The following is a 24,087-nucleotide window of genomic DNA, read 5'->3' on the forward strand; positions in this document are numbered from 1 at the left end:
ATGATAATGTACAAATGGTCCTTTAAGGCTCAGGAAGGAATTTGTGCGCACAGAGAGAATCTGTTTTATAATTATTGGCGATAAAATGTTTCAACTTACAAACCTAATAATAATCAAACATACAGTATAACGAGTCCGTCTTAGGTTGAGGATATTACATGAGTGTTGTTTTTCCAAATAAATTTGTTTGAAATGTTACGTAACATGTTTTAACTCCATCTATTAACTTACAATACTGACTTTACTTTATCAAAACAGCGTAATAGTGCTGTGCGATGGTACGCATTCTGATTTTACGGACTTTACAGTTTTGTTTTAAATGACGTCTAGCGGATATTTGTCATATTGTGTTATTAAACGTGTGGAATATGGTGTATTTAAATAGTACCTAAATAACACAAGAGTTATGTGATAATAAAACCTTTATTCAGCACCATCATATACAAATAAAAAAAGAATACATTCGAAGGGTATTGCTCTCTTCCAGAAAATGTGTCACAACCTTCCACATGTACATTAACATATTCAAAAGTACATATCAATATTTTCAAAAAGAACCATACTTCTGAATCAGATTTATTTAAAGATAATCTACATCTCACTTTAAATCTAACAACATCAAGAGATGTCGTTATCGATAACTGCATCCAGGTGCATAGGAGTTTCTATCTATTGCGGATGACTATTTAACCTGTGCGGAAGGCACGGCAAACACCCAAAACAAACTTGTTTGATGGTGATGGAAACAATGACCATTTTATTCACCGCCTTGACGACTTTATTCAAGCTTTAGAAATTTGGGGGAGAGGAAAACTTCGATATCCGTTTAGAAATATTATAAACCTGACTGACAACTAATATGACCTATAAAGTTTTGAATAATAAGAGTCTTAATCATTTAAAATAATATATATATATATATATATATATATATATATATATATATATATATATATATATATATATATATATATATATATATATATATATATATATTACAAATCATATGGGGAATAACAATCTCCTTTCAAGTACACTGGATCCAGCAAGGGATCACGTGTGTCAGGGATTGATTAAAATAAATGCAATAAACTGACAACGAACAGTGCGAAACTAGTATCTAACTAGCCTGGGCGCTATCGACTCTTTAATGAGTCTTTTTCAAAGGCAAATATAAAACATAGACAAGACAGATAAATAAAACAGAAAAACGGTTATGTTTGCAAAACTTTACATGGCTGTATCTATAGGAATTAAATCTTTAACTTTATTAGGTTTCAACTAGTTTCTTTCAACTTGTTGCTGATACTTGAAAATATTTTTGCTGACCTCGAAGTCGATTAGCCATAACGGCATCGATCAGTTATTTTACGTAAATTTTTGTAAGTGCAAATTATATCCCGGATATTTCATTCATATAGTAATCATTATAGGCAACTAGCACATTTAGATATTTATTTAAAGGAAATGTGTCGGCTGCAAAAAATTATTGTATTTGTACAAGGCTTTCTTTTTCGAGTCTTCTTGGTTTTAAACCGCTTAGTTTCAATGTTCTAAGGCGGCGTATCCAGTAAGATTCCTTTTCTTTCCTGGTTTGGGGAGTCCAGATGGGGTTGTGAGCAATTGCAATAAGCGTTATATCACTGAAAGTGTGGCATGGGGAGGAGAAGAGTTCTGCGACCGGGCTTCTGTACAGCTTCTTTGTCATCCAGTCGGATCTATGAATGTTCATCCTTCCGTGTAACTTTTCAGTTTCTCCGACATACTGAAGGCTACAGCTCTTACATGTGATGAGATCTCTAGTTTTGCACTGTTCGTTTTCAGTTTATTGAAACATAAAGTTATACAATCGATGATTTGCTGACCCTTGGGTATTGCTTGTGGTTAATAATAATTTCTTAAATCCAACTCAGAGACTAAATTAGTTCAACTATTTTAAAATTAATTCTCAAAACATTTCTAATGTGGGGAAAATGTTGTTCAGAAATGGTCTGTCAGTGTCTATAAGAAACTATAAAATTCAAGTCATGATTGTTTCAAAACTCATCAAATTCATCAAAACATAACATATCAAGCCCTGTATGAAGGAAAATGTACTATCCGAAGTCATCTTTAAGGGTCGTGAAACAGCATTCTATCATAAGACACTCTTATTTTTCAAGCAGCATAACCTCACATAGAATTACACGATCAAACATGATAATACTCAACGTAAAGTATTGCATACATAATCCTAAGGTCAGATTCTAGTGTATAAAAATTACAGCAAAAGAAATATTTGATTGAGGTCGATAGCAGTTCAACAAATATGCTCTGTCGACATCTATGTATCAAGAACCAGTCTTGTGTCCTTGTATTTATGTACGACTTTCACGTCAAGAACCAGTCTTGTGTCCTTGTATTTATGTACGACTTTCACGCCAGTGACTCAATTATTCAAAATAATCACTTGATCGTAATCTATGCGAATATATTAAAGGTCTTGAACAAAAGAATGATACAATATATTGGAACTTGGTTTGTTTGTTGCGACTGTTGCTTCAAGATGGAAGCACCTTAAACTGTCACAAATTTTGCTATGTTCAATTTAAACTGGGATCGGAGATAAATTGCAATCCAACTGCCATCCTCTTCCGTTTTCTCTTCCACATGAATATCGTGTAACTGAGTAAAATGTCATTTCTGATCTATTCCATGTCTCTTTGAAGTTCACTTATGGTTGTGTGTTCCACTGTCTTGGAAATGCATTTGTTTCAATGTTCCAGTGTCTGAGAAATTCATTTCGATTTCTATGTTCCAATATCTGGGAAATTCATTTCTACGTATTTGAAATAGCGTCCGGAAAATTCAATTCCATTTATGTTCTTGTGTCTGGTAAAAGGCTACCCGCCACCTTTAGTCACATCATGCCAAACATTCCCACCTTGATACTTCTCCAGACACAAATGTCGAATTTACACACGACTTCTGATCTTAGGGTTTATTGTCGATAGCAAACGAAATAAATATTATTTGATTTTGTAAAGTCGATAAATTTGGAAATCCCACAACACAGAAATATTTTACCGTTATCGGTCATGTGTTTTAGTCTTTAACCTTTTACTTTCTTCTTACATTTAACGAAATGTGTTTTCCACATTTTATATGTTTGTTCTGCGTTCGATGGGTGTGTCAAGTAAAAACAATATGCGGTCAGAAAGTACAGGAGGTCTGTTTCTGAGCATCGTCGATCGCCATTGGCTAGGATAATGTCGCAACCTCTTGTGAGCAATAATACAATCAAGAGCAGATAACTTATGCGTTCCAATAATGGTCATTGCGGCATTTGTCCATACGGGTTATGATGCAGCATTGAGTTATATTCGTGTGCTTTCAAACGTAACGAAGCTATGCTTCCCATGTTTGGTTGAGGAGTATAGGAATGACTGGTAAAAGCACAACTAGAACTGTTGACTGCATCATAGGAAGGTGGAGTAGACCATCCCATATAGTCTGTACCCATCGTCCCCGGACGTGACGTTATAGGCTGCTCAATAGGAGTCTCCTCCTGTGGATGTCCAAACATTGGGGGCCTTTGAGATATCATGTTGCGCTCGTTTCTTCTGAACTTTGCGCGCCTGTTTTGAAACCATACCTGTACAAATAATAATAGTCGAATTAGTGAAATAAATCGTATGTTTTAGTAGCACACAGGTGGTTAAAACTTACTATGTATATATTGGTTATAGTTTCAGACCAAGAAAACCTAGTTTCTGTTGAAAGGTAGGGAAACTTTTCCCCAATATATATATATATATATATATATATATATATATATATATATATATATATATATATATATATATATATATATATATATATATATATATATATATATATATATATATATTGTGTCTGTGTGTGTGTTCTTGCAAGTGTGCGTGTGGTTTAATACTCTGTTGAAATATACAAGATCGATCTTGTCTTATGTTGTCAAAATAATATGTCCAAAACAGCAAAAGTGTCACGATCAAGGAATAGAAACTCTTAAAGTAAGGCTGAAGCTACAGTTATTTCTCAGTTATTTTAAAGCATCAGCGGCAGAAAGATACAGTCTCGATATTGCTGAGAGAAAGTCATTCATTTACCTGCACACGTGCCTCACTGAGGTTTACCCGCCTTGCTAGCTCCTCTCGCACAAAGGCGTCTGGGTAGTGCGTTCTTTCAAATACTCTTTCCAGCGCAGCAAGCTGCGTACTGTTAAAAGTCGTTCTGTTCCTCCTCTGCTTCCGTCGCCTCTTTGATTCTGCATCATCTTTGTTTTCGTCTTCGTCATTATCTGGATTGAAAATGATTTCTTAATTTAAATTCAAGGTTTTTCTTGCAATAGTGTTGATCGTAAAAACGCTTTCAAATTGTGTGGCTTAAAATCTTAAGTCATCTCTCGATAAACTAGGATATGTGTGACCGGACCACACACCCTCACCCCCACCCACCCACCCCCCAAAAAAATCTTTTGACCGAGGATTTCTGACTTCAAATCATATGGCTTTTTAAGATTTAATACGGGTATAATCACAAGAGAAACGACCGTAATGCATATTCACATCACTAATCTCGTCCAAAGCGGTCAATCATCTTTACTATTTCAACAAATAAAACAAACCGCTCACTGATCTTATCTTCAGTCAAAATTATGAACACCAAATCAACAATATTACTTTCATTATTGGATTTAGCTTCGGAGATATTAGAGATAGAAAAAGAGAAGAAAGGAAAATACATCCTTCACAACTATTGCTGACTTTTCGCCTATGATGAAATTGTGCTTTTATTTCGGTCTTCTCATATTGTTGAATCTTTTCCAGAACGAGGGTAAGTAATGTTTGCAATCTGACTATGCTAACGACATAATTAGGTCATACACAAGTTGCGGGCCCCAGGTGTTCGAGTGGTTAAAGGAGCTCTCCTTTACCGACCACTGTCATCTCAACACTGTCGGCGTGCGTTTGAGTCCTGGCTCTACCAATGTCGGTGTGTGAGAAAGCATGCCAGTAGTTGGTTGGTGAGCAGCGGGGGGGGGGGGGGGGGGGCGAATCCGACATTTTGTCCAATCGTTATTTTGCTTTATTAATACTTTCTGCACTCAGCGGATCCGGTGTCGTCAGCGCCCGGTAAAAAAAAAACGACGACGGTCCATCCTACACGACGGTGACGTCGTCTGGTTTAATACACTTTCTGCGCGCCGATCCCAGCGTCGTCAGCGTCCGGTAAACACAGCGACGACCGCGTCGATGTCATTTTCCCCCCTGCTGCTAAGGGGCTATTTACAATGATCTTACAAACAGAGTGATCACTAACTCCTCCTCTTGTAGATCAATTAGGTTATTTGACTGATCGGTAAGTCTAAAATTAATTCTCGTTAAAAACCGATTATGGCATCGCATATAGACCGGATTAATCGGGCTCTCAACGATTAAGAATCCGGGAGGGGCTGTTGGTGAAAATGAATAAAGGATATACCCCTGTTGAGCTTGATTTGATTGCTTGATATCTACCTGGTAACTCCCTTCGATAACATCACACACTAGATTGATTGCTATCACCGATGCGATATTTACGTTGTATGGAGCAATATGCCTACCACCATCTCCGTTATCGTGTCTGAGGATAGTTGATGGACCGAAAAAATCATTAAGAGACTTTCTTAGTTCTGGCGCGTTGTATCCTGGAAACTTGAAATCGGGTAAATCGGCTTCTGTGATATTATACTCGGTTAGGAATTTTTGTTTATTATCATCTCTGCTATCGGATATCATTTTAACGAATCGTTCATTGATATATTCCATGTCTGATATAAGTTGATTTAACACCTCAACGTGTTTTTGTTCTTTTGTTTTCCGTAGTTGTTCTAGTTGCAGTCGGTAATTACGATTAATCTCGATAAAAAAACTATCGATATCATTTAAATTAACTGTTAATATGACGAGCGATTCAGGAGTTTCCTTATACTGAAAATACCACTGCATGGCATTCCTGTCTTGAAATATAAACCAACTGGGTAATAACGTGTTTTTCATAATAGACAAATTATCTCGATAACTGGGATTAATTTCATGATACGATTGCGCATTCGTGTGCAAATCGTGTGATAACGTCGGTTCATGAACCGTAATAGCGATTTTTGATTCTTTTCCTGTGATCGATTTTATCCTGCGTTGAAATTCTTTATTGATTTCATTAGGTGGATTCATGGGCCAACCTAGTATGGTTCTTATTGAACTGTTATAAATATCAACCATATACCCCGGTGTGCTTATTTCAATCGTCGACGATAACGTCGGTTCATGAACCGTAATAGCGATTTTTGATTCTTTTCCTGTGATCGATTTTATCCTGCGTTGAAATTCTTTATTGATTTGTTCTACTTGGTATGACCCAGTTGGTATTGTAACCTCCTTCCAGTCTGGGGTCCCATCGGGTTTATTTGTCCATGCAAAAACCAGCGAGTTATTAGGTTGTTGTCCGTTAAATGCATCCGCTCGGATATTAGGCCAACTGTGATATATTCGCAATTTTGCCAGCGCTATTTCCTTCACTGGAATCGGAGAAGGGAAGTTTACACTGAATTCTGGCTTCGTTGATGTTATCGATATCATATTTGTTTGTACCGGAGTGGTGTTCTCCGCGATCCGTTGAAGTAATTGAAACCCTTCGGGGTTCAGCGACATTATTATTATTTGTCGTTTCTAGTGTTTAATTTCAACACCGAATATTAACAACCTGCTTGTTTTCAGGAGAATGTTTTAAGCCCATTGAAGTGGTTTCAGCGACGTGGTTTCCAGCTTCCAGTTGAAAATCCTCGATTTTTGACATCGCGGAGTCATACAACTGGACCATCGTGGAGAATTCAACATCGGATATAAACGAATTATCTATCGCCAACGAGATCAACCCGGATAATTTCGAGTACGCGTCGGATACTATTTGATGTTTTACTGTATACTCGTTGAGTTTTTTCTGAGAACACGATGATATCTTTCTAGTGATTGCGTTGGCGACTCCAGCAATTGTTGTCGCCGCGGAGATAGCGATTGGAACAGCGATCGGGGCCATCATGGTCACCGTGGATAAAATAACACCGGTACCGGCTACTATACCTGACACCGAGTACACGACCGCGTCGATGGTGGTTATTTTTCGGCGGTATTTTTTTATTTTTACACGGTATTGTTCGGAAAGCGTTTTCAAATTCGCGGAGAATTCTTTTACGGTATTGAATCGATATTGATGTGACGTCGGTGATACCTCTGATTCAATTACCTTGGTGGTCATTTTTATTTTAAAAGAGCTAGTGTTTTTAATTACTTAGATCCGCTACAAATTCCACATACCATGTAATGTTTGCCCTGGTTAAATTTCTATCAACGGCTCTAATTGTAAACGGTTCAGTTGCGTCCTTGTCTATAATTGTTGATATTGTATTGTTAACCCCGGATGAACTTGACGATGATATATTAAACTGCATCATTGAAACCAGTGTCAATCGATAAATACCCTTGACGGTTGCGGTGATATTTATTATATTCTGTGTAGGAGTCCAAGTGAATGGTCCATGCCAAATTGTGTATACCGAGTTGATGGTGTTTTCATGAGGGATTTTTATTTTTATCACATCCAATAGTCTGTTGTTAATCGCTGCAACATCAGTTTTGATTGTTCCTATTTCCTGTATATGCACGTATAACCCCGCTTTGATCGTTTCAACATCAGTTTTGATTTTTTCTGTTTCCTGTCCATATGTGTATACATTCCCTTTGATCGATTCAACGTTAATTTTGATTATTTCTATTTCCCGTTTATGCGCGTCTACACTCCTTTTGTTCGTTGCAACATAAGTTTTGATTGTTTCTATTTCCTGTGTATGCGCGTCTACACTCCTTTTGTTCGTTGCAACATCAGTTTTGATTGTTTCTATTTCCTGTCCATACGCAGTGATATCATTTATAGTTATTGTAATTTCATCCGGTTTGTTATTTTTTTTACCAAAGAATTTATCAATGGTGTTATCAGCCCTGTTAAAATTTTTTCGTAACGTGTAAAATTGGCCCGACAGCGTTGTAAACTCCGAAATAGTACTTTTTATCCCTACAAGATTCGGTTCGGTTACCGTCGGGGTTCCAAAAAAACTAGCAGTAGTGAGTTGTATATCGGTGACAGACTTTTGTATCCCCTCGAACTGATTTGCTTGCGCGTTAAATCTATCATAGAAATTTTTTAACGAATTCGACATGGTTATATAATTGTCGCCAAGTGTACTTATTTTTCCATTTCTCGTCAAGATGGATTCACCTGATTTAAGTCGTCCGTCATCGGTATACAACACGATAGTGTTCTCGGCGGCATCACGCTGTCGTATTAAAACGTCATTCAGCGACACATTACTGGATTTCAGTTTACCCTGGTGGTCTTGAAATACAACTATTTCGCCCGGGTCAACACTGGTTAGATTTAACGTATCAGCGATTTCATCCTCGATTAGTTTTTTTATGTCATCGGTGGCGAGCGTTTCCGTGGATTCTTTCAGCGCCGAAACCGGTCGTCCCCAGATATCAATCATTATTATTGTAAAAAAACAGTGTTTTTAATTAACCCGCCGGGCCTCTACGACCCCACTAGTGTATTCGTTTACAACCACATGAGGTGGTTTCCGCGATGATGAAATCGCCGCGAGTACGTTCAATACCTCACGGCCGCATATCGGTGGGTCACTTAATTGTTGTGTTGGCAGCGTGGAATAAAAAACCGGGGCTGAACACGCCCGGATATACCGCATGAACTCGTATGGCGGGGCTAACCCGTATGAATCAAAATAGACGATCGCACGCGGATCAATTGCGTATGCAACCCAATGAGTCCCCGCTCCGGAGGATTTATCAAGGTTAATTATACCGGTTTCAATATTCCTTGGTTTTGTCGGTAATTGATCCCTCATAAAAACACCTCTGAAGTTTTTTATCGCTAACGCGTTTGCGGCATCTATTAAATCAAAATTAGACATAGGAGTCATTAAACGGTTCCCGGTAGTCTTAGACCCTTCCCCGAGTACCATGAATACGGGGTTCCCGGTAGTCTTAGACCCTTTCCGGCTACGGGTCGTTTTTTTTTATAGCCTTTCCCGGTTGCCTTCTTCAATGCCATTCCCGCCGCGGTACCAACGGCTCCTAACGCCGCCGCCTTCGCCACTGCTGGGGCCGCCGCGGCAATCAACGCTGGAATCGCAGCTAACAGCGGAAATATCCCACCGGTCTTTTCCATGTTTTTAATCGCTGCGGCTGAAAAATCTATTTGAACACCCTTTTTATTCTTCATCGCATCATTGAAATGTTTTATTTGACGCGCCGTCAACGATATCTTATGATTACCACCTGCCATCTGTGAAGGCTTTAACGTTATTGTGGTTCCACATTGTTTAGCCGACTTTGATCGTAATTTCTTGACTTGACCATCGGTCAACTCTACACCGACAACACTATACGACATTTTTATTGTAAACGCGTTTATGTTTTCAATTACATGTTTTCCACTGGTGCATCAACGATTCTCATTCGTCCACCAACACCTTCCAACAGCATTGATTTATCGCTGAGAATGACAGCAACCGCTCTATAATTAACACCACCCGGGGCTATACGAGCTCGGAAGTGTATATCAACGACGGACTGTCTCGTTAAATCAAGATGTTCCAGCGAAAAGTAATAAATCGGATACAGGTTTTTAAAATCAAGTTGTGATATTTGCAAACCGGTGTCGACGTTTTGATCACGACCCATATATGACAGCATCCGATGATACACGCGAGCAATATGGTTGTTGTAATTAAGCTGTATATCCTCGGATGGTTCCTGTTGTCCGTTTATTCTCAGCGAAACCTCCCTGACTCCTAATCGATCAAATATCATATGACTGTGTTCTTGATTATTCAATCGATCCCTATTCTGTAGGGCTATAAATATATGACGCGGGGCTGAAACGCCTTGTTTTGATGCTAGGTGCCATGTAAATGTATCGGCGACATTATCCTCTTTAGCATCAGTTGTTACCGCTAGCCAACTCAACAACGATTTTCCCCCCTGTTCCATAAATGATAACAATCGTGCTTCCGTGGTAACTGATGGAGTTAACACCGGCATCCACAATGCTATTTTAGTTAAAACGACTTTACCGGCAGCGACACCAGCAGCACGCCATATTGCATTGTTATCATCGCCCCTTCGCGATAGCGCAATTGTATGCTTAGCCCCATAGATAACTTTTCTGACATTTCTACAAAATCCGAATATGTGATGGAGTGGAATCGCGCATGAAAACTGTCGGCGTTGTCCTTGTAATGTTGCTACTCGTGTTGCAAACCCTAGATTAAAATTATCGTTAGTACTTTTTATAACAGTAAAATCAGCGTTTGGTCTTACCCTGCGGTCTGGGTTGGCTGCTTCAGCCTGGTCAACTGCGGTATCTCTTTCCGCCAGCACGTTAATGTACTGAATATGATCAGCGTTATTAGTGGTATCCTTCGCGAACATCATAGATGGGCCCGCCGATCTTGTATAATCATCAGAATATCTTGCTAGCCCGATTATCGTTGTTGCAACATCAACATCGTTTTCTATTGATTCAATTTCTCGTCCGTCAATAAGATATCTGGCACTCTCAAATAACGCCATGATACCGTTGTTGACGAAACCAACTCGAACACGACCGTCATTTGCGTATGGTGCATTATCGGCAGCATTTGTTACAAGTTCTCCCTCAATTTCGATAAACGCTTCACACGGCAAAAAGTATTTACTGGTATCTTGGACTTGAAGTTCAATTCGCGATCGTAGGTTGGCTTGTGGTGGTTGATAGGAATAAAATTGATAATCACGGACAGAATCATCTCTGCGCACTGGGGCGTCCATATCAAACGCGGGATCAGCGGTTTACGCAAACATTTTATTATTTATCATGTTGATGTTTAATTCATCAACGTCGTTTTCGTCGTAAGTTCTTTAAGCCACTTCCCGCTATCGCGTTCATGAGCGCGTTGGTTGTTGCATCGGTGGATGGCTTTGCCAGAGCCGCCAACGACTCTAGTTTTTCTTCCACGGCGTTATTTATTACTTTACTGACATTTCCAGGCATCACTGTCGTTGATGGCATCACCGGTGGTTTCTGTTTTCTTTTTCTCACCAACGACATTAGTTTATCTCGTGCTGCAGAAAACGCCCTTCCGGCAACATCTCCAATAGCACTAATACCCCTATCACGAATAACATCAATGGCCTTCATTCCTAATTGTTTGGCTAACGGCGCCACTTTTGGAGCCATTCTTGTAAATAACCCCGCAATGGTGCTACCGAGACCGTCTCCGTACCACTCGCGGTATACGGGCAATCGTGAGTTTACCACGTAGACGCTGACTGGTTTATCATGGTTGTAGTGTATAATCATCTTTATTATAAAAAACACCAGTGTTTTCCAATTAGTGATTGATCAATCGCTGTAATGACCGTGGTCCACGAGTTCGTCTATGAGCGTTCGATATACATTAATGTCCATGATACCACCGGCAAATAACCGCCTGCAAATATCAGCGGCCTCATTGATTATTTCCGGAGAGTTATTTCCGGCTCGTTTTCCTCCGATTAGTACTTCCAGCCGTGATATATCACTGAGAACACTACCAGGACAAGTAACGTCTTTACCAACAGAGTATCCTTTTCCGTGCTTTGGTCCTTCATTTTTTACTTTATTGTGGAATATTATATAATTATTATCACGCGGTGGTAATACATTTTTATGTTTACTTGCCAAATACACTATTCTTGTCCAGTCCTTTAACGACCTTATATTTTTCTCGTAGCCGCTATTGATATGCTCATCTCGTGCGCCCTTAGCAAAATTTGTAACAGTAAAATTAACTAATTCTTCGTAGCCGAGATTTCTAATTTTATCTATTGTGCTCTTTTTAAGTACATTACGGGGTATATTCTCCTTTATCTCTATTTCTTCCGGTATTTCTTCCGGTATTTCTTCTTCTGGTTCTCTTGCGGTGGCGCCTAGTTCTTCTTCGTCGGCGATTGTAACATAAGGTTCTTGTGGATCGGGGGGCGGTGCAATAGGTCGTGGTTGGCGCTGTTGTAGTTCTTTTAATACTCGTTCTTTTCGTTGTTGTTGCCGTGAGGTGGTTACTATATCCACGGGAAGTGTTTCTAAAGACTTTTTTGTTTGTTCGGTCTGAGCCGCTATCTTTTCAAGCGCACCGAGGACGGGCACAGTTGCCGCCGTAACATCTTTGGTCGCTTTAGTTACCGGAGCAAAGAGTTGTTCACTTCCAACAGCAAAATCAGTTTGTAGTTGTTGCCGCGTTTGAAGTTGTTTTCGGACCCTGTCTCGTAACGGTATGAACTTTTTAAGCGCTACTAGCCGCTCTCTGGCTAGCCGAGTAGTAAGTGATTCGCCTACCATTTATTATAAATTGCTCCGTAGTTTCTAATTTCCCTGTGGCAGCCGTTACCACGACCTATGGGGGGGGGGGAATGTATACAACGTCCGTACGCTACATGCCAGGCTCCACGGAGTTTTCGTCTATAATCCTTCTAATGTTTTTAATTTTATTAGAGATTTCTCGACGTCGTTCAAAAGCCTGTCCGAGTTTTTTTCGTACTGTCTCAACGGCAGTAAATAGTCCAATAAATGCATTTACGTCATTGCCATACAGGTTTTCATTGATCGTATATTGTAATCGCTTTATAAAAGAATACTCGCGTGGCAAGGTATATCGACCTTTCTTTGATTGCTCGTTAATAATTTCATAATCGGACAATATTTTTTGGTTATCAAGCTTATCAGATAATACAATTCCTTGATTTTTTAATTTTAAAATCTCGGTTAATATATTATTGATGTCTTCGATATTCATATTCTTATAAAACATCTTATTTCTAAATAAAAAAAAATTATTTTACAAAATGAACCCTGCGTATCAATCCCGAGGTGTGTTATCTAGTATGAAGTATTTCGTCATGGCGACTTCGTCACGGTGACAAGGATTTATTTATATACGAAAATCGAATTCTGTGACCCGTCTTTTTTGAGATCGCTGTTTTAGTTATATTCTCTGCAACATCTCGAACTGATTTACTACAAATATCGAAGTACCTACCAGCCGCATTCATAGAGTGAAATATTTTTTCTTCGTGCGTTATTGTATCAAACGATTTGACGCTTTTTGCTTTTTTTGCGTGTTTCCCTGTTTTTCCAAATTTGGAATTTTGACTCGGTGTAACAGCTCTTAAATTACACAGTCTGTTATTTTGAGGGCATCCATCAATGTGATCAATAACGAGACCGTCGTTGATCAATCCGTTAAACGTTTCATATACCACCCTGTGAACAAGATAGTTTTTTTTCCCGGCACCAAATATCAAATACCCCTGATTATTTACGGTACCAACCGGCTTCTTCAGTCTACAATTTCTAACAACGCCGTCTTGAGATGCCTCGTAATTAACAAGCACGGGATGCGGCTGAAATTCTTGGTTCATTTGTATAATAATACTACTTGTCTAATTCATTATTTGGTTTAATTATAAACCTTTCAATGTAGTCCTGAGGAGTTTTAATGATTTTGTCCTTGACTGAGTCAGCGGTGGGGTCAATGACGGCGTTTTTTATTCGCTTGTCGTAATAACGTTTTAACTCTCTGTATCGCTTTCCGCCACAATTGATACATAATTGTGATTTTCCTCTTACACCAACGTGGCAAACCAAGCACGGTAGGGGGCCAAGAGAACCATTACGAACGCTTTGTAAATGATACCCGCAGAATTCACCTCTACATGATTTATTGCACGGGGTTGTCGACCCAATCATCAACCATTTGCAGTGATTCATTATACTATATTCTTTCATTTAAATACTTGTTTTAATTATATGGAGGAGTTCGAGAGATTAGCAGCAATTAAGCCCTGGAAAAATATTAAGTTTAATCTCGATAGAGTCCTCAAGGACGCACCAAAAGCGTTAATAAACGATAGAACCCTGTTGAATAAAATACGCGACTGTATCAATGAATTCAAGCGTGATGGTGCATCTCATAGTTGGTCAACATTTCGAATTGATGGTGTTGTTGATGCTACCATGAACGACAACCGCGCAGCAACGATAATATCACAACTTGACGGTAAAAAGTATTTCTTCAGAGTAAAATTCATTGTCCGGGTGGAATCAGGTAATTGGATCATACGTGATAAATTTGAACCGGTTCTCAGCGACAAGAAAACAGTTATTGTTAGCCGCGACTCCAAGCCAGGGCTGTTAACCGGAGTTGACAGACCATACTATGAACGAGCGTATCCTGAAACAGCAGTTGTCTATGGAATATACCCGTTAAATTTGAAACCTGATATCGGAAAACTAGCGCCGATGAAACAGTCAACGGGGATAAATTGTGTAGCAGAACGAGTAATAGAGCATTTTACAAATGCGTGTCGAGGAAATAAACTGACCGATTTACGACGTAGTAAAGTAAACCAATGGGGGGAGACAGTGCGCGAGCGAGGAGCAACCATCAGCGACATAGCGAGATTAGAAACGTCGCTGAGATTTCCAATAACCGTTACAACAATAACCGGTGAAGTATTATATGAATCAAAGTATAAATCAAATGGAGCCCCAATCAAAATTATTGATCATAACGAACACGCGTGGACGCCCGCGGTCACAATATTTCCACGGGATAGAACAGTAAAGTATATCCCGGGGGAATTCCTGGGAGAGGATGGTTTTCTCGCGGAGAGGAAACTATTTGATGCTATTGCTTGTTTGTGTGAAAACGACCCTGTGTCAGTGTGGTTACTTCGCAGCGCTGAAAACGATGTGGATATCTTTGATCAGTTTGTAAGACCAAACGGTGAATTATATCGCACTGAAGCGTTTCACAACAAGATGAAAAAAACCGCCATGGAATTTGAAGAGCATGATGAACAACTGCTAACAAATTGTTTTACGATTCCATCGGTTGCGGCTCATGTTGCAGCAAGGAAAAATGCGTGGAGACCAACGCGCAAGGAATTTCTACCGGATGTACAATCCAGTTGTTTGGAATACTATCACGGTGGACTATGGAACACTGAATACAACCGCGACGCTGTGATTTCCGTTGATATGGTTGCCTGTTATCCAGCGAGTTTTCTCGGGTATGGATCCGCCGCTGAGTACTTTAAACGATTTGGACACCCCAGACATGAAATGACTCGTGTTGCTATTAATGGACCACTGCCTGATTTTGATTTAACCGGATTCGCTCGCATAGTATCATTTGAATTCGCGGCAGGACTTCATCGCTGTTGTTATATTTGGATCGGTAGACACATGGCTGAAAAGAAGTGGCTGCCAATAGCGCTGCTACGGTATATGATTGATTGTAGCATGCTTGTATCGTTGATTGTCAGTGACGCGATTATATCATACCGGGCGCAGACTGAAGTCTGGTTACCAGAACCAGAGCGTCTAGATAGCATAATTGATGAGTCCAGAAAACACATTGATGCCGACGAGGAATATATCATCGAATGGTCCAAAAAGATATTCAACCAACGAAACCGCGAGGCAAAAGATCTCGGTAGAAGAATAATTGGTAAGTTCACACAAGGTGGAAAAAACTGCGACTACAAACGATATTGCTCACGGCTGATTATAGATGACGCAGAATATGATTTCGTAATCAAGGACGCAGTGGCAAAAAATAGATACGTGAACTGCAAAACAGCTTTCTTGTCCAATGGAACAAAGTTGGGTACAGTTGTTACCTACAGCGATGGAGACAGCCCGGCATATCCACATTTGAGGGCGTCTATGCTGGGTTACGCCGCTATCAATTTATTCTCGATGATAAATAGATTTCCCGACACCGCGGTTAGAGTTGCGATTGATTCATTTTATATAGACGTAAAGTACAAGGGAAACTTAGCCGAGTTTACTAGTCCGGACGAGAGTTGGGGTACATGGAGAATTAAAAATGAAATACGACGCGATTATTCCCCGTCAGCAGATGTCACCGCTGAAAATAATTACTTACGCGGTGATAATCTATCAGAATGGTCTAATGCACCACCTTGTTCTGATCCAATTTGTAGATATAAAACAGTTTATTTAAGCGGCTGTGGCGGGTCAGGAAAGACGACTCGGGCAATTGAATTATTTCGAACGCGGGCAAGTATAATCGTGCTTACACCGACCCATAGACTAGCGCGAGAGATAAAACAACGAAATGTTGACGCCGTTACTTATCACAGCTTTTTTCGATACAGCGGCGGTGAGTGGACTCCTGATCGAATGGGGGAAAAATTTATTCCTGAGGTTATCATCTGGGATGAGATATGTACTGTTTCGTTAGATGTTTTACAAATGTTTCTTGAGTGGTTGCTGCGCGCAAATACAGCGGTGATAATGTGCGGCGATCATGGCCAACCACCACCATTTGTCGGCGAGGGTCCACATGATTGGTTAAAGGGTTTTGTGGACTATTATGAAGAAACCGATACTGATTACCGAGCATTTGATGAACAACTGCGCGAGGTTAAAAAATTAATCAGATTACAGCCGTATAGAGTTCAATGTGAAATAATCCGCGAGGTGATTCCGGAAACGCCGTTAAATGAATTCTGGGAAACATGGAGACCAAACGATTTGATTGTAGCGAGTAGAAAGATAGTCAGAGACACACTTCAGCGGAAGTTGTTTGCGTTGCATAAGGAAAAGTTTCCAACGCGTCCAGTGCCGTTATGTTATAGACCCGCGGACACACGGCGGCAGAACATTGAAGTTGAAATCCCGGGCCCGACAGCGTCAGGGACAAAAAAACAAATTCTTGTGCTGAATGATATTGTGCTCGTTGATATCAGCGTCGTCGAGGACGCGCTACGTGCTGATAAATCCCCGTGGACGCTAGGATACGCAACGACAATACATTCCTCGCAGGGATTGACTATCACGGATACAATTGTTTGGATGGTTGATAATCGCATCGAATGGTCAAATTTAGTCTATCTCGCAGTGTCCAGAGTACGGAGGATAAATCAGCTTCGAAGAATTGTTATTGACGAAGCCAGTGACAACGATGACATCATCGATGCAAGCGTCATTGATAGAAAACTCTCGGGTTACCGCCAACAGGATAAAAAAAAACAGCGGCGTTTTGATATTGATGCCGAATTAATAATTGCGTTACGACAACAACAGAATAATCACTGCGCGAGTTGCAATTGTGTAATGCGCTGGCGTTATTCGGATAAAGACGCTCGCCAATTTACCGTGGACAGGATCGATAACAGTCTCGGTCATGTCAAAAACAATGTGAGGTTGACCTGTCTTGAGTGCAATAGACGCAACGGCGCTAGTTAAGACCACGCGGGGGCAATTGAGTATCGTCAGGTATCACTTGTAGTTGCTCGCGTGTAAACCCCCGCTGTGGGGCAGTTGAATCCAGTCTATAGATCGGTGGTCTACCAGTTGATCGTGTTATCTTTGATATGTTATGTGTGGTAACACTCCAAATAGGATCAGTAGCTCTTTTTTTACCGCCTTCAAGCTCTCCTGGTTCATACAGATATCTAACAGTGACATCGCCGAGAATCGGCTTGGAAACGCTATCTATTTTTGATCTTCCGGGTATATACTTTTTTTTAATCGCGTCGCTGGGCTTTATGTTGATTGCTCGGGTAATCTCGTTATTTAACGCTGCAATTACGCCTGGCAACCTTTTGACCCATTCACGAGATCGTTTTTCTTGGATGAATTCCTTCGCGTATTGATACCCAAATAACCGTTCAGCAAGAGTCCGATTGAATCATTCAACAATTGCCTGATCACGATGTAGCGCAGTATGACCTCGTCGTATCGCGACGCTATGATGTTTCAGCGTTGATAAAACAGCGCCGCGAAATTCATTGCCAGGATCAACTTGTAATAGATTTGGCCAGCGCAGAGGACCTCTTCGATAAATCCGCTCAAACGCATCGGCTACTTCAGTTGCTGACTTTGTTTTTAACGGCTCCGCTTGTTTGTATCGACTCGCAACATCAACTACGGTTAGCGCGTATTTGTAACCGTTGTCATGCGGCAGAAATAGTATATCAGCTTGATGAACTTCATTGGGTACGGTAACATCAAAGTGCGAGAAGTTGATTTGTTTAGGCGGTGGTAGATAAATTTGCCATATAGCCTGTTTGGATAACCAATTAGCCGCAGTGGCCTTTGTTACCTTTGCAGCGCTTGCAAGTTTACCAATTGCGGCCTTCCCCTTCCAGTATCCTCTCGGAGAATAATAGATGGATTCCATGTTGTTATTATAAACGCTAGCGTTTTCAATTACCAGCGCAAGAAGCTCCGCTTCCAATTATTAATTTACCTTTCACAGCAGATTTTACCAACCATGAAGCCAATTTTTCTTTGAATGATTTATCAGGAATAGCATTTAACGCGTGAATTAATTTTACATCCGCGATATGACGCTGTTGCAAATCACCGCTACGATAAGCTATATCATGTATCCGACATGCTTCGTCGATAGCGTTTATTGGATACTCACCGGGTCGCGGCTGATTTTGATCATTGAGTCTGATATCTAATCGTGTTCCGGGGCCACAGTAGCTATATCCTGGGAGGTGCTTTTCTCCTGGATACTTTGCCCACGGTGTTCCGGGGAGTTTTGATAACTTGGCTGCAATATCACCTCCTCGCTTTTTTTTAAAACGTCTCCGGGTCTAGCAGAAATAAATCTAAATTTCTTTGTACCGCATTGTACACACTTACCAGTAAGTGCCGATCTGTTATTTCTTGTTGTAACGGTTGTCATATCATTTGTGCCAGTACGCACTCTACACTTCACACAATATAGATCCATAATTTATGTATAGAGATATGAATATAATTGATTTTTCGGCGACTAAAACGAGAGAACCAGTTAAGCATGTCGCAGCGTTACCAAACTCGATCCGGATGATTATCATCGGACCATCTGGATCCGGCAAGACGCAATTGTTACTCAATTTAATAATGAGATGGATGAAGTGGGATAAGTTGTATTTAATCGCCCCTAGCGTGGATGATCAACGATGCTACGAGGTGTTGAAAGATTTTAACGAGAATGCATCAGCGATCGCTGAAAAAAATGTTATTGAGTTTATTACAGATATCAATGATGCACCAGGTATTGATGATATTGATGGCGACGTTAACAATCTAGTCGTGTACGATGATGTTATGTTAGACAATCAAAAAAACCCAGCTAGGATATTTTCCAGAGGCAGGCATAAAAACACCGACGTGATATATGTCACTCAACGATACACTCAGATTCCAAAAGTAATCAGAGACAACTGTAATATTCTTGCTGTATTCAACGGCGTTGATACACACACGCTACGAAATATTTGGCAGACATGGTGCGGCGGTGACATGGACTTTAATGGTTTTCGAAACTTTTTTAGTCATGCTCAGTCGACCCCACATGGATTTGTAACGATAAATTTACATGATCCTCGGACACGATATCGTATTGGACTTGACCAAGTATTCGGTTAAATTGTAACTAATTTTCATTGTAAATAGCCCCTTAGCAGCGGGGGGGGGGGGGGCAATGACATCGACGCGGTCGTCGCTGTGTTTACCGGACGCTGACGACGCTGGGATCGGCGCGCAGAAAGTATTAATTAAACCAAATGACGTCACCGTCGTGTAGGATGGACCGTCGTCGTTTTTTTTTTACCGGGCGCTGACGACACCGGATCCGCTGAGTGCAGAAAGTATTAATTAAGCAAAATAACGATTGGACAAAATGTCGGATTCGCCCCCCTTGCTGCTTGGTGGCTATTACTGGGGTCCTACCGAGCTCTTCCTTTATCAGATGTACTGACCACTGTGCATGGCCTATCATATGCTAAAATGGAGTTAAATCACAAGTCGCAAATTTTACACAAGTTCAGCAAACTTAATAATAACAAAATCTTTCTATGCCACGGGAGAAAACCTGTTAAGCTCTCTTATCACCCACCTGCCTGCCATAACAATTGCTCGGGAGTTGACGGTTGGGGGGTTAATATGCATAAAAACTACGTCATCGACAACGCAATATAACAATGCGGGATCTTCCGTTTAAACCGACAGGTGGCAGCATGGAACAAAGCGGTCCAGGATTATTTCCGGTACGTATTTCCCGCTCAACAAACAAGCAATAAAAATATATCATATTCATCTTGCTTTACAAAATTTCTCAATCGAATGGATTTCAATGAAGGAGCCATTTTTTATTGATAAGCGTGTTTTAAAGAGAAACTTCGATGGTATCGTTTAAGTTGCATTTCACGTCACGTCCGGTCAGTGCTGCAAGAAAATATTACTCGCACTTGCTGTGTGTGATTAAAAGACTTATGCATATTCATCAGAAACGATAAACTCGTCAATGACAGCCATGGGTGAGAAAGAAGCGTAGCGGATTGTTGCCCGTGGTTTTTTCGAAGATGTAATAGCTAATGAAAGAGATATCTGGTAAGGCGCGACTAAACTAGCCGAAGGTAACCAAACAAAAATCTCATGTAAATATATTTTTTCATGGGATTTTTAAAAATATTTTGGTAAAATATCTCTTTCAAAATCGAACTGTCTCAAATTTGGAGATCTCTAATAAAAGCAAATGTTCCATTACATCATCAATTGTTTCTATTTGTTTCTTGCTCAATGACAGTTGCTTGAAAGAGAGCTCATTTAATGCAAATGCGCATTTTGTTATCTACAGTAAAGCACATATGTTTGGAATTATAGGAATGATTAAAATATTTTTAAAATTGATTCTTAAAATTAATTATTTTTTTAATAAACCTCATTTACACTAGAGGGCATATGCTTTAAGGATTCTTTGTTTAAGGCCTGTCGCATGTGTTATTTTAATTCCATTGTTTGCACTATTAACGTCTTTACTGTTATTGTTTTATCTTGTTTCATTTTATATTTTATTTTGTTGCATTTGTTGCTTGTATTGATTTGGAAGGGTTTATCCTCCTTAAGAGTTTTGTTCAACTCTTCACTTCTACATTTTTAGAACTTTAGTTACGGTATAGCCGTTCTTGTGCTGATTTGCTGTTAAACACTACATACATACATACATTACATACATACATACATTCATACATACATACATACATACATACATACATACATACATACATACATACATACATACATACATACATTCATACATACATACATACATACATACATACATACATACATACATACATGTAAATACATACATACATACATACATACACATACATACATACATACATACATACATACATACATACATACATACATACATACATACATACATACATACATACTTACATACATGCATGCATGTCACATACATAAGAAGAGAATATATTTTGTTCATGCAGTTACCTGACAAAACTGCGTGTGTCGTTGCTTGCTTTCTTTGGATTTGTTTTTAGGTTGGTTTTTTTTTCTTCCCCTAAATATCTCCAATCTATGTTTTCAAGATCAGCTTCAGAGAAGATAGTTTTCACTTAAACATTACTCCATGCATCGTAACTACATAGCATTCTTCCCTTTTCAACTTAACTTAATCAGCAGTGATCCCTATTGATTTACATTACATATCTAGGTATATTCCACCTATGGCGCCCATACTTACTGACACAGAACATCATAAGCGGCACTAAATTTACTCAAAATGGCATTTACAAAATAAACTAGATACAACTTTCGTGGGATAATTCTCGAAAGTGACCCATTCAATCCGAATCTATCGACCCGCTTCATTTTTCTAGTCATGTTTCCGGCGATGTAAGTGATGACAGGCTGTCCCTGCGCATTCACGTTATATTCAACGTTTGAAAACGCTCTGCCTCATTACTTAATCGACCTTCATTGGAATAAATCTGGACATAAAAGTGTAACCCTCCTGTGAAGCTTCCACCTCCATTTTCTTTGGCATCTGGTCCGGTTTATATAATAGAATTTTTTAATTTAACGGTCTGCTTATGTTGTTTAGGGCGACATATCTATCCTTTGATAATCAGCGTGATTTTAGTAGATTGTATTCCAGAAATCTTTAATGCAATTGCAAGTCACTATGGAATTTTCATGACAAAATGCATATGGTGTGATCCATACAAACAGACCCTGATTTTACAAAACTTTCAAAGGTTCTATAACAAATTGCTTACTTTATGTATTTATTTATGTTCAGCTTGTTTCATGGATGGAACAGGAATTTCTAAATATCGCGAGTCTCTGAATTGAAATGGTTTGTGAATTCCATGCTGAATTTCAGACCGTCCTTGTTTTATCCACGTTTCAGACTTTCCTGTTGTAAAACAGTTGGTACATCCCCATCCCTAACAACAACATAAAATCTTTAGGAAATAGAGGTCACATACTTTACTGAAATACAACCATTACCTTTCATGAAAGTTTTGTTCTTGATCTATATTGATTCTAGACTATAGACTAGTTAATCAGGAACATACTTTATACTCTTAAGATAATGTCTATAATTGATCACGTGTCTCATCCTATTTGAACATCCTAAAGAATCTAGCATCGTGACTTGTAGCTATTTTAAAAAATCTCATCGCAATACTAATTTATCTTTATGACCAAGTTTGGGTTCAATTTAATTGAAACCTTTAGTCCATATAAGACAAAGCAAACCAATTTACAAACAAAATGATATGATGCCTCAAAGAAATGAATAATCTCGAATGTTCCAATTTACTGATAAAATGAAAGTTTGCAAAGTAGATTGTTAAAACACTTCTATTAAACGACTGGTACTTAAATATATTTTATTTTCAGTTACGTTAAGCTTTTAAATATTAGTTCCGGATTTCATTTACTTATGGTAAAAATTTATCATATACTTGCTCAGTATTCTTTTATTATTTTTTCGTTTATGAATGTAACCACCATGTTCAAATTAAAAGAAAAACCAGAACAATACCATCCGTCCACAAAAAAAACGAAATTTATTCTTATCCAGAAATGGTTGTTCGAAAATCTGATTTAAGTAGTTTGGTTGTAAATCAGTTAATGGAAACAAACACAATTCAAAGCTAATTTCTGGTTTAGGGCGTGCATTGTGGACTGGTACAATACAGCATGAAAGAGAACCAGTCTAAGGCAATGATTCCACGTGTGAAACATGCAAACACTTGATGCACTTTTTGCTTTCAAATGGCCAATTGTATTTCTTAGTCTAATAGTTACCTTTTGTCTTGCTTCATATTAGAATAATTTGGAAATATCAAAGCCTTTGTCTAGACCTTTCTTCTACATATACTTTTGCCATACATTAATTAATAGTTTACTCAGTTCGATTCTTTATTTAGTTTATTCAGGCGTCATACACATTCTTGTGAGAACTTAAAAAGTTGTTTATAAGGATTTGGAAGGACCATCGGTTATTTTAATTAATCTGTTAAATATAAAAGCGTTAAAACACTGCTCTAACTGTTATAAAAACATTTGTTATTACTTATCAATAAACAACAAAAAACAAACAGTCGTCTTACTCGCAAAATACTTTCATTGATATATAGTCACAATTTTACTTTCACGATTAAATCTGCTGTTTTAAAGAAATAAATTCTCCCTGCCATTGCAACACTTTCCTGAGGACGATGTCACGTTTTGCATCAAGATTATCTGGTAGAGTATAATATAATTTGCTAGTATCATAGAGGCTTGTCATACACCATTAACTATACAGGCAAGAAAGATCTGATGACTCTTTCCAAACTTCGGTATCAAAGCTTTCAGTCACACAAGGGAATATGGTAAATCATTCGGGAATAAGCAATGGTAAGTATAACATCGGTTTGTTTACATTGTTTGCAAACATTTAATTAACTGGTCAAATTCATTACCAGATCTATTCTTTTCAGGATGTGCATATCCCTAATTAAGAATCAGAATTTGTACACACACACACACACGGCAGCTACAGTATATACTCGCGTACAAGTCGAGTCCAAGTGCATG

At 39.1% G+C, this 24,087-nt stretch overlaps 1 protein-coding gene across 1 annotated transcript in view; it reads right to left on the reverse strand.

Moving 5' to 3' along the window:
* Positions 1–404: 404 nt before the first annotated feature.
* LOC149777919 (uncharacterized) overlaps positions 405–24,087 on the reverse strand; it is a 46,859-nt gene continuing 23,176 nt past the window's right edge. Inside the window, exons 2-3 of the mRNA XM_089939016.1 lie at positions 4,128–4,318; positions 405–3,634 (exon numbers count right to left, since the gene is read on the reverse strand). Coding sequence (XP_089795142.1) covers positions 3,314–3,634; positions 4,128–4,318 — 512 coding nt within the window. The 3' untranslated portion in view covers positions 405–3,313. The remainder of the gene's footprint in view (positions 3,635–4,127; positions 4,319–24,087) is intronic.

Source organism: Sinohyriopsis cumingii, chromosome 17 (genome assembly GCF_028554795.1).
Source record: "Sinohyriopsis cumingii isolate HCF-2022 chromosome 17, ASM2855479v2, whole genome shotgun sequence".
In the NCBI taxonomy this organism is placed as follows: Eukaryota; Metazoa; Mollusca; class Bivalvia; order Unionida; family Unionidae; genus Sinohyriopsis; species Sinohyriopsis cumingii.